General features: G+C 48.5%; 2 protein-coding genes across 3 annotated transcripts in view; one reads left to right on the plus strand and one right to left on the minus strand.

Annotated features, from left to right (window-relative positions):
* Positions 1–6,906: 6,906 nt before the first annotated feature.
* On the minus strand, positions 6,907–8,106 carry LOC116758325 (collagen alpha-1(I) chain-like). The gene is made up of 2 exons (XM_032641153.1): positions 8,097–8,106; positions 6,907–7,959 (listed from the first exon to the last, which is right to left on the minus strand). Exons 1-2 carry the CDS (start codon positions 8,104–8,106, stop codon positions 7,127–7,129), a joined length of 843 nt encoding a protein of 280 aa, XP_032497044.1. The 3' UTR covers positions 6,907–7,126.
* The window catches only part of STIM1 (stromal interaction molecule 1), a 190,742-nt gene continuing 186,194 nt past the window's right edge, over positions 7,484–12,031 (plus strand). The window contains exon 1 of one of the 2 annotated variants that reach the window (XM_032639353.1): positions 7,484–8,243. In XM_032639353.1, coding sequence (XP_032495244.1) covers positions 8,105–8,243 — 139 coding nt within the window. In that variant the 5' untranslated portion in view covers positions 7,484–8,104. The remainder of the gene's footprint in view (positions 8,244–12,031) is intronic. The other variant, XM_032639351.1, reaches the window with a different exon arrangement.

The following is a 12,031-nucleotide window of genomic DNA, read 5'->3' on the forward strand; positions in this document are numbered from 1 at the left end:
GGGCTTCAGAAGACCCGAAGTCTAGTCTTGGCTCAGCCAGACTGGCTTGTGAGACTTTAGACGAGGCCTTGCCTTTCTCTGGATCTCAGCCTCCTCCACCGGAAAGCAAGGAGTTGAACCAGATGATTCTTTTGAGCTGTGACCGTCTATGATACACACTTAAAAATAATCATTAAGTAATTAAGGTTTATGCATGTAACATATTGCTCATAGTTCTTTAATACCATTTAGGTCATCTTGCTTTGTGCTCCAGTTAATTGTATCTGTGCCTAATGTCTGCTTTCTCCACTAAGTGTAAGTCCTTTGAGGTTGTGTCTGATTCATCTCTGTGTCCAACCACTGGGCCTGGCACAGGCAGGCCTTCAGTATATTGCAGAATATACTTGCCTGCAGTATATTTGCCTTCAGTATATTTGCAGAATAAAATTGCCTTAATAAAGCACTAATAGGTATGGAAGCATCAGAGACCAGGTGACTTGGAGCCACTTTTATGGCACAGGCATAGGAAGGGCCAGTAAGGCCAGAGGAGAAGGAGACAGGTAGACAGGTGGGGCTGTCTGCAAAGGCTTCTTGGAGGAAGAAGATGGTGAGATGAAGAGGGTAGGAAGAGGACACAACTCCAGATGGACTGTTTCTCTCACTTGCTTTCCCTGAATAGGTGAGTTCTTGGCAGTGTACATTTGTGTTCACAAGCAGCTGAGAGAAAAGGTCACTGAGCTAGGACATTTAGAAATGAGAGAATATATGAAAGCACTTGGTGGGGGTAGAATAGAGAGATCAGAGACAGGTTCTGGAGCCAGATGGTCCAGGATTCAAATCCTGGTTGTACCACTTACATTGTGGCTTTTGACAAGTCACATGACCTCTCATTCATTCCTTAAACACATATTTATCGAAAACCTCTGGGCCAAGCATAGTGTCACATGCCAATGACGCAGTGGTGAAAACAAAAGCAAGCCCCTATCCTGAGGTAACTAGAAAGGGAGATAAATCTTAAACAGGTAATGATACAAAAGTACAGAGTGCTATAAGAGCATACAACAGAGGCATTTAGTTTCATTTTAAAATCAGAATGACAATACTGTGTGCTTTGTGGGATTGCGAGGATTCAGTGAGATAAGCAAGCTGAGTGTCTAGCAGATTGCCCAGGGTACAATTAATAAACATTTATTTCTGCATGTACTCATGTTGTTTTCAAGTTTTTCTCCCTGATAATTCTTCCCTCTTTCTCAAGGTCAAATGCTAAAGCTGACTCAGTTCCCCTAAAAGAGCAGGATGAAGACAGAGAGGGGGAGGAGAAAGGCCCTGAACTGATCTCACCCCTGCCCTGGTGTTTTCCAAATGGGTCTTCCCAGCCTGGTCCTCACTGAGCTCCAGCTCCTATGGCTCACCAGTGGCCCACAGGGTTTTCTGCTCAGTCCCAGTCCCAGCCTCTTCAAGCTAACCCTAAATCTGAGTTCTTTTTCTCTCATGTGGCTCCAGGGACTCAGCCGTCTTGGTTCTCCTCTTGATTCCCTGGCCTTCCCTCTTTCAGCCTGCCTGAGCGGAAATACGAGTCTCCTGCTCATTATTCCCCTTATTGCTACCCCCAAAGATAAGCCCAATGTCTCATTTCATGAAATGAGAAGGTGATGGGTAATACAGGAGATAGCAGAAAGAACAAACAGGGGAAGTGACAAATGAAACAAAGTTCTAGAGTCGCATCCTGGGACCAATTGTTCCTGATTCCTCCTGAGGAAATAACTGGATGGGGGGAGGGGGGACCAAGCACATGCCCAATCCTTCTGGAGGGTCCCTCCTCCCAGACAGGCAGAACAGTAGTTGTCCTGTTTGCCTCCAGGACACCTTTGCCTCTTTGAGCTTCTCCAAACTGGGTGGTACCCAGGTCATCTGGCATACTCCCTCTGGGAAATTCCTCTTTCTTCAGCCCTAGTACATTCCAGGAGCAGCTTGGTTTGCCCAGAGTCACACAGCAGAGCCACGATGTGAATCTAGGCAGTATAATTCCAGAACCTGTCCTCCTCCCCCAATCCGTATGCACAGCCTCTCTGGCTGTTTTAGGCAGTGACTTGTTCCTCCTCTGTGCTCCTTCACTTGCCCCTGTACCAATTTCTCTCAAGATATTATCAACACGTTCTAATTACTCTTCATCTATATATTTCCCCGAAAAACCGAGCTCTTTGAGGGTAGGAACTGGGTTGTTACAAACAGCGGCTTGGTAGATGTTGAATGAACGAACATTGGCCGTAAGATTCTAGAACTGATTCTGGAAAGGGAGATGATTCTCTTTGTGAAGCTAGCTTGGAAAGAGTTGTTACAAGCCAAGTTTTCTCTCCTCATTCTGTACACAGCCAGACTCTTAGTGATAGCTGTACTTGCCATTTTTGGACACCAGGGAGCACCACTGATAACACAGCCTAAACTTAACAGATTCCTAAACTTTTCTGAGCAGGAGATTTCGGACTCTTTTAGTACACTTCTACTGAAGATTCTCTTGAAGATTCTCTCACTTTCCAAATGAAAGCTGTTGGTAATCAGAAACCCTATGAGAGAAAGGACAGCTAAGCTGCTGTACGGAACACTCATCGTTCATTCGTTTACTCTTATTGAGTACCATCTCTGTACTGGGTACAGTCCTAGCTTGGGAGAATACAAAGATAAATGAAAAGGGGCTTCCCTGGTGGCACAGTGGTTGAGAGTCCGCCTGCCGATACAGGGGACACGGGTTCGTGCCCCGGTCCGGGAAGATCCCACATGCCGCGGAGCGGCTGGGCCCGTGAGCCATGGCCGCCGAGCCTGCGCGTCCGGAGCCTGTGCTCCGCAACGGGAGAGTCCAAAACAGTGAGAGGCCTGTGTACCGCAAAATAAATAAATAAATGAAAAGAAGTCCTGGGACTTCTCTGGTGGTCCAGTGGTTAAGACTCCACGCTCCCAATGCAGGGGGTGTGGGTTTGATCCCTGGTTGGGGAACTAAGATTCCACATGATGTGCCATGGGGCCAAAAAATTAAAAAAACAGAAAAAAAAAGAAATGAAGTCCTTGATAAACTCAGGAGCTAATGGGGAAGATAGATACTTATTGGATAATCATAATTCAGTTATATAAGTAGTCTAAGGTACTTAGAGTAACAGGAGACTGGAGAGACAGGGTAAGTCAGGGAGGTGGGAAAAGAAGGGAGGTGACTTTTGAGCTGGCTCTTTTTTTTTTTTTTGACTAATCATAACTTTTGGTTCATGCTATGCTGTCATCAGTGATCAAGGTATGGCTGATTTATATCACTTGAACTGAGACTTGAAGGATAGGGAGGAAATCCCAGAGGAGAAAGAGAACTTGATGTGGTTGCCACTTCGTCTTCTTAGGCTCAGTTTCCTCATCTGTAAAATGAGTATAGTCTCTGACTTATCTAGCAGAGGTTTTGTGAGGGAGAGATAAGATAATAGATGTGAAAGCTCTTGCAAATAGTAGAATAGAGGCATAAGAATTGTTAATCCGGTTTGATTTAACCAACATCTGCAGAATATCTATTAGGAGCAAGGCCCTAAGAGTGATGCAAGGGAGATATTCCTGGCACACGGTAAAGGCTTGGTGTATAGGTTTCAAAAAGACACAGAGATGAAAAAAACAAAACAAAACCAAGCTCTCGATTTCCTCCTGAGACACAATGTGGTGAGGGCTTCTTGCAGAGGCTACACTTACATGAGGACCCAATCTAGGGTCTACTGAGGTGAGAGTCACAGCTTCTGATCCAGGAAGATCCACGAGGTCTCAGGGTTTTCCTACCTTATAGAATATTAAAGCTGAACTGGATCAATAATCTGGTCCCTACACATCCTATAGTTGGGGAGACTGAGATCCAGAGGGGCACTGGCTTTTCTGATGTCACATCATGATCTTGGAGGCAGAGATGAGACAAGAATGTTTCTCCTATTGTCCAGGCCATGGCTTTTGCTCCCAGACACCATTTATTTTTACTTTTATTTTTAATTGTGGTAAAATACACATAACATAAAATTTACATTCTAAGTGTATTAAGTACATTCACATTGTTTTGCAACCAGTTTCCAGAACTCTTTTCATCTTGCAAAATAGAAACCATATCCACTAAACAATTCCCTATCCTCTTCTCCCCCCAGCCCCTGGTGACCACTATTCTGCTTTCTGTCTCTATGAATTTCACTACTCTAGGAACCTTATATAAGTGGAATCATACAGTATTTGTCCTTTTGTGACCAACTTATTTCACTTAGCATAATGTCCTTAAAGTTCATTCATGTGTAGCATGGAGAATTTCCTTCCTTTTAAAGGCTGAATAATATTCCATTGCATATGCATATATATATATATATATATATATATATATATATTTGTCACAGTTTGTTTATATAGTCATCCATCCATGGACACTTACTTGGGTTGCTTTTGGCTATTGTGAAGAGTGTTGTTATGAACATGGGTGTACAGAGATATCTCTTTGAGACCCTGCTTTCAATTTTTTTGGGCATACGCCCAGAAGTGGAATTGTTGCAGCATATGCTAATTCTGTTTTTAGTTCCTGGAGACCATTTTAGCCTCACAGGAAATGCAACAGGCTCTGAGAGTTTCAAGGTCTTGGTGTGAATTGGTAATAGACCCTTGCTTCCTGTCTCCAAGACCCAGGCTCTTTGTACCACATGGGTTTTGCAACCATACCTCCAAAGAACTCACATGGTAGCTAAGAGAAAGATGCACTTGAGTTTAAAGGAGGTTGTATTAAGCATGATTTACTTTTCTTTTTTCTTGTGTGTTCTCTTTGACAAATGAGTACACAGGCAGGTGGGTTGGCTTAGGCAGAAATTATAAACATGTAGTCTGAGTGATCAATTTATGCTATAGATGTAGGGCTATATCATTTTTAAAGGGCTATATCATTTTTTTTTCTGTTTTGATTTTTTTAAATTTATTTTTTGGGCTTCTCTGGTGGCGCAGTGGTTGAGAATCTGCCTGCTAATGCAGGGGACACGGGTTCGAGCCCTGGTCTGGGAGGATCCCACATGCCGCGGAGCAATTAGGCCCGTGAGCCACAACTACTGAGCCTGTGCATCTGGAGCCTGTGCTCCGCAACAAGAGAGGCCGCAACAGTGAGAGGCCTGCGCACCGTGATGAAGAGCGGCCCCTGCTTGCCACAACTAGAGAAAGCCCTCGCACAGAAACGAAGATGCAACACAGCAAAAATAGATAAATTAATTAATAAAAACTCTTAACCCCAACATCAAAAAAAAATTTATTTTTAAAATTTAATTTTTATTTTATATTGGGGTATAGCTGATTTACAATGTTGTGTTAGTTTTAGGTGTACAGCAAAGTGGTTCAGTTATACATATACATATATCCATTATTTTTCAGATTCTTTCCCCATATAGGTTATTACAGAATATTGAGCTCCCTGTGCTATACAGTAGGTCTGTGTTGATAAAGGGGCTACATCATTTAAAAGTCCAGATTCCCATCTTCTCTTAAAGATGATCCAGCAATACTGAGTTCACCTTCTTGCCTGCTTACCAGTGTGCCCCAGTCCCTACCACTCCCTATTACTCGCACCTACTTCTCTCAATAATATTAGCTATTTTCCCATTTTCCATTTGAATTTCAGACTCCTGGTTCCGAGTGTAGGTCTAGTAGAACCTAGATCAGGGGCTCATCTTCTGTTAGGGCCAATTTCCCAGCACACAGTTGTTACTCAATAAATATTTGCATGATCAAATGAATTAACTCATGTCAACCAGCTTTTATTGAGCACTTACTATGTACAGGGCCTATGGCTGGATGGCCATTTCCCAGAGATGAATAAGGCACAGTCCCTGACCTCTGAAAAGTCACAATCCTATGGGGCGGGGGAAGGCAGATATGAGTATGGTCCAATTGTGGACCTGAGGTGGCAGAGTAGGATTTTCTGAGAAGATCTTGAACTGCATCTGGAAGAATGAGAGGCCAGCCATACGAGGGAGTTGATGGGGAGGCCAGGAGGGGAGACTGTTTCGGGTAGAAGCGACAGCCGATACAAGGGCCGGGAGGTGGCTCATGTTCCATGTGTTTGAGAAACTTAAAGAAGGCCAGTGCGACTGAAGTTTAATAAGAGAGTGGGAAGAGTGGTAGTAGATGACGTCAGATGTGTGTTTTTATATCGACAGCCTAACCCTTAAGCCAGGCAGCTATTGGGCAAATCCGTTTTCCCGGTCTTCAGAAGCCTTGCTCAGAACGGGTAGCTGGCTTAGCACTGTCAGAGTGGGGACGGGGCCTAATCCCTTCCCTTGCCTCAGGTGCCAAGGACAGGGTAGGGCACAGAGCAGGTTTCAGTAAAGATTTGCTGACAGCACACTTGAGAACAGGAAGTGCAGGCTCTGTTGAAGGAGGCCCAGGCGCAACTCCTTCTTTATGAGGGCACTCATTCTCAAGTCGCTAACACCCCCAAGCCACACAGAGAGCTGGGAGAGTGAGATGCAGGGAGGAACCAGCCACAGGCCCTACCCGCAAAAACCTCAGAGGGGAGGGTATTTGGAGGGGGGGTTAGGAAAACGGGCTGTGAGAGTTAAGGGAGGGCATCCGACTTAGCTTGGATGAGGCGGGGAGGGGGCGTCAGGTAGGCAGATGGGGTCACTTAGCCAAGACTTACGGTATGTGTTGGGCAATTTTACCTACAGTGGTTTGGACGCTTCGTGTGTTTTCTGGCATCATTTCCTCCGAAACCACTAGCAGGCCCTAATGGGCCTCCCCCGGGGCGGGTCCTAGCTCTATTCCTCAAGCCTCTGCAAAGGGGCAGGGCCTCCCAACGAGCTCGGGCCCTGTTCGCAGCGCCCAGATTTGCCCGCCAGGGGCCGCTGCGCACGGGTGACGAAGCGCGAGGGTTCCTGAGCTGCAGAGAGGCGGAAGCGGATTGGTTGCAAGGCGCGGCGGGGAGGGCGGAGCCTGGGATACCGGCCTGGAGTAGGGGGCTGGCAATGGGCCCCCCGGCCGAAGCGGGCTGGGCAGTTGTCGCCTCAGGCAGCCCCGGGCGGCAGTCGTGGTGTCGAGGGTCTTTGCCCTGACCAGCTCTAGAGCTTGGGCGAGTGGAGCAGCACCGAGGCCCGGAGATCGGGCAGGGCAGCTACTGTCATCGTCGCTGCCGCCGCAGGCCTGGGTTACCTGAGCGACTGCGTGTCAGGGGCCCGCCGCTCGTTCGCGGGCTGTTAGTGCGGGAGGGGCTCTCGTGGGGGAAAGGGAGGCCGGGACCCGACCCTTGGCTGGGGAGAGGGGTCCTGGCGGAGACTAGAGCGGGCCGAGAGCCGGGAGAGCCCTCCGGGGTCTGGGGGTGCCGGGCGGCTGTCTCTAACAGGTTATTCCGGGGTAAGCCGGGCGCTGGGGCGGGCTCGGGCTTCGCTGGGGGCCGGGCGGCGCGGGGCGGGCCTGCGGGAGAGCACGCCCCCGCCCGCCCCGGGCCCGCCCCGCGCCTCCCGCCCGCTCGCCGGGGAGCCTCTGTCCCGGGCCTGGCCCGTGCGCGTCCGCCTGCTGAACCTGGGCACCGCCGGCCGCCTGGGCACGGGACTGGGCGGGAGCACTGACCTCGGCCTAGGAGGCCTGGGATCCCCGAGCCGCCTGCACCCGAGGGGGCCTGGAAGTCGCACGCCCTTCCCGAACCTGTGCCCCTCGCCGATCCTCGGCGGTGCGAGGCCAGGTGCCCCCCTCTTTCCCTCCCTTCTTTCCCTCCCCCACTCCGGTGCCCGCTGGAGGTCCCGCCCGCCCGCCCCCTCCGGCAGGGGTGTAGCTGGCTGCGGAGCTGACACCGGCTCCGCGGCCACCCTGTCCAAACTCTCCGGAAGCGGCCCGAGCCGACCGGGTACTCAGGCCGTCGCAGCTCCGGCGGACCCACTGTTGGACCCGAGGCGCCGGCCCTCCTCCCGCGCCCAAACTTGGAGCACTTGATCTTTGGCTGTCTGAGGAGGCAGACTCACGGGTGGCTGGACAGCTGCGGCACCTCGAGGGCATCTTGCCTGGGGTTCCAGGACCGTCAGCTGCACTCCCGGGCTCCCAGCTTTGCCTCTGGGATCCTGAGGTGTCTACATCAGGCGCATGTTGACTGAGACCTGGAGTCATGGATGTGTGCGCCCGTCTTGCCCTGTGGCTCCTCTGGGGGCTTCTCCTGCATCACGGCCAGAGCCTCAGCCAAAGCCACAGCGAGAAGACGACGGGAACCGGCCCAGGGGCCAGTTCTGAGGAGTCCACTGTAGCAGGTAAGGCCTTGGCCACGGACAAGAACTGAGTTGCCCAAGTGGGGAAGTCGAACCCTAGGTTTATACACCTGCGATTGATGGCAGACCCACACATGGCACTGCCTGTTCTTCGTAGTCCAAAGAGTTCTTTCCCTTCTAATGTCTTTGTCTCTCTTGAACAACTTTCCTCATCCCTCCTCAGGATGTCTTTTGTTGGCAGTGAAAAGAGCTTTGCTTTTGGGGCACCTTGGCCTTTCAGATCAGCAAGTCAAGACCCCTTCTCATGACTACTTGTCTGGACTGATGCCCTGGGCAGATGATAAGTCTGTTGCTCTTGGCCAGTTTCAGCACTTGGCAGCACAGGGGAGGCTGAGGCTACTTGGGTTGGGTAGGAAGAGTCAGGACTGGGCCAACTCTATTACTCTCTAACTTAGTGTTGAGGTGTGCCTTTCTATTCCAATGAGCATGGGGACCCTATTCTCTCCCTTCCCTTAAGTAATCTGCTGTCTTCTAGCTGTGCCCATTTGAAATATCAAGGCAGTTCCTCAGATGGAATCCTATTTACCACCAGGGAGTTAAATGGCCTTTTGTTGACATGGCATGATGTAATTCCTGGGACCACTTGTTGACTTATTCTGTTTCTTCTGACTGATGAGGGTAGGAATTGTACAATATTTTTGATCTGTCCTGGTTTTTCCTATGCACTTATGGAGGCTTGTCAAACAGTAGGAGCCCTGGTATTGTTGCAGAAGAAAGAGCACTTTTTTTTTTTTTTAGAAGAAGATGTTGGGGGTAGGAGTTTATTAATTAATTAATTTATTTTTTCTGTGTTGGGTCTTCGTTTCTGTGCTAGGGCTTTCTCTAGTTGCAGTGGACCACTCTTCATCGCGGTGCGCGGGCCTCTCACTATCGCAGCCTCTCTTGTTGCGGAGCACAGGCTCCAGATGCACAGGCTCAGTAGTTGTGGCTCACGGGCCTAGTTGCTCCGCGGCATGTGGGATCCTCCCAGACCAGAGCTCGAACCCGTGTCCCCTGCATTAGCAGGCAGATTCTCAACCACTGCGCCACCAGGGAAGCGCCCGAAAGAGCACTTTTAGAATGCAGTTGTTTTACACAAGGCTTAGAAGGTATTCAGTTTTTTATCCCTGTTTCTCTCACCCGGTCACTGTGATCTGCCCAAAATAGTGAGATGCAGAATGAGGAGAGTTTATAGCTGGGTTCTTTCTACCGTGGGGCAAGCTCAAGTGAGGGGACGCCTCAGTGAATACCTGTTGATACAAGGAGGAAAAGGAAGTGTAAATCATGGTGGCCAGGAAGTTTCATGGATGGATCCAGAGGCTGGCTTTGGTGCTAGACCCTTTCTTAGGAAACCCCCTTTTAAATTCCTTGACTGGGCTGGGTGTGACTGCAGGTACCCCAAGGGTTGGCTTCCAAGTGAGGCCAGGGTTGCCCTATGTACAAGCATGGCACCTAGGCTGTTGCTTTGAAGATAGGTCCTTCTTGCATATTAATCCTGTTTCTCCATACAGTGTCTCCTTGGCCCCTGAACCCTAGCTCAAAGCTTGGCTCTCATTGGGCTATGAAGGCAGATGTAGGTCAAACTGTGCAGAAGACCTGAGGAGCCTCTCTGCTGTCCCAGTGACATCTCTGTTTGTAACTGATAATATGTCCTTTTTTCACCCTAAAATATGAGTGCCTGACATAAAATGAATTTTCTTTTGGAGGGGAGGAAGTGTTCTTTATTTTAGACACAGTGCTAAAAGAGATGAAGTTTTGAATTTAGGCATTAGCTAGCTGTCAGGAAGATTTGTGTGTTTGTACATGCCATAGGTAAGAGGCACTCCAGCATCCCTCGTAACCAGCCCCTGGCTTGAGCTTATGGAGACAGCCCTCCACACAACATATTTTAGAGGCTTGGCTGTGTTGATTATACTACTTAGGCTTCTCTTTTGGTCTTTTCTTCCTCTCAGTTCAGAAATTAGTTTCTATTGTCACAGTAATATTGAAGCCCAGGGAGGAAATCTCAGAGACCCTAGGTGCTGGGAATGACTATAGTTTGTGGTAACCTGGAGGCCCCAGCACTGTTGTTCTGGTAGGTTGTCACCTTGGGCCTGTCTGGGACTTTGACTCAGATAAGAACTCATTTTTGCAAAGAGGTGGACTGGGCTCATGGACGGGGCTCTTCTAAAGGATTTGGTGAGGAGCTGTCTACACAGCCAGGAACTCTTGTAGCCTTTCCAGTCCCTCTGTATCCTCAGAACACAGGAGTTTTACTTACCCTTAAAGCTTCCACTTTTCTAAATCAGATTCAACATATCTAGTCAATTTGTATGTTCTCTAAAGTTTGTATTTTACACAGCTGTTTTTCCCATAGTCTCGCAATTGCTCTATTAGAATGCAGGGCAGGTGGTATTATCCCCATTTTTATTGTTGAAGAAATTGAGTCCTATGCTCAGTTTTCTGATTTTTTTTTAAAGATTTTTTTTGATGTGGACCATTTTTAAAGTCGTTATTGAATTTGTTACAATATTACTTCTGTTTATGTTTTGGTTTTTTGGCTGCAAGGCATGTGGGATCTTAGCTCCCCGACCAGGGATTGAACCCGCACCCTCTGCATTGGAAGACAAAGTCTTAACCACTGGACCATCAGGGAAGTCCCACGTTTTCTGATTCTTAAGTCCTAGACTTCTTCTGTCTTCTCAGGCCCTGCCCTGTTAAAGGAGCACTAGGTAAGGCCAAGAGAATGTTACTTTCCTCTTGGTGAGTTAGTTAGGCAGCGCCTGGTGACTCTGTAGCAGAGATCCAAAAAAGGGCTGTCTTTTTCTCCTCTGGACAGTCTTCTGCAGGGGCCAGAAAATTGCATTTTTTCTCTTGTTGGATGTACATGGCTATCTTAAAGGTCTGCCCCTCCAGGGAAGGCAGGTGCTCTGCTAGAAGGCCTTCTCATTGGGAGAGGCCATTCCTGTCACCTTCTGGCTCTTTGATGCCTGTATACCCCGTTGTGCTAAGTTACTTTCTCAGTAAAGATCTGTGCTTGACTGTGCTGCTCTGAAGCCTGCACTTCTGAAACTGCCTGGAATTGATGCTTGGAACCTCCCTTAGACTCTGGACTCATTGCCTCCAGAAATTCAAAATGTTTCCTGCAGAATGTGTGTGAGGGGTCCCACGTGAGTCTGGAGTTGTGACTGCCAGTGTTGGCTGAGGACCTCTACTCAGGAACTGTGGTTCTACTCAGTATAACTAGAACTGGGCTTTGGAGGATAGGCCTCTAGGCAGTTTATGGAGTGCAGGTTGGCTTCTCAATCCACCCCTAATGGAGTGGGAGGCCAGAGTCCTGTCTGCCCACCCAGCTAGTTGCTGCTGCCTCCAAGGCTATAAATGGCCTGGCCATCTTGGTGGCTATGCTAATTTTAGCTGAGGGTGGTTCCCGGAACTGGATTGGAGCCAAGGGCAGGTGGGTGCGGCTTGGCTGAGGCTAATATTGGGGGATGGGCAGAGGGTCACACTAATCCTGGGGCAGCTAGGACATCATCTGCACCCACACCTCAGCTTTGACAATCATCCTTAACCAGGTTAATTTATTCAGCAAACATTGAACAGTGTCAGCTCACGTGCTGTGTATTCAGCATATATTTGAGTGCCTGCTCTGGGCCAGGCACTGTGTTTGGTGTTGGGAATTAAAGGATGAACAAAACAAACATGTTCTCTGCCTTCATGGAGTTTACAGTCTAGTGGGGAGATAGAAAATAAATACATAAATAAATATAGTGTCTTGTAATTTTTGTGGAAGAAAACATAAACAGAGTGCT

This window comes from Phocoena sinus, chromosome 8 (assembly GCF_008692025.1).
Source record: "Phocoena sinus isolate mPhoSin1 chromosome 8, mPhoSin1.pri, whole genome shotgun sequence".
Lineage (NCBI taxonomy): Eukaryota > Metazoa > Chordata > Mammalia > Artiodactyla > Phocoenidae > Phocoena > Phocoena sinus.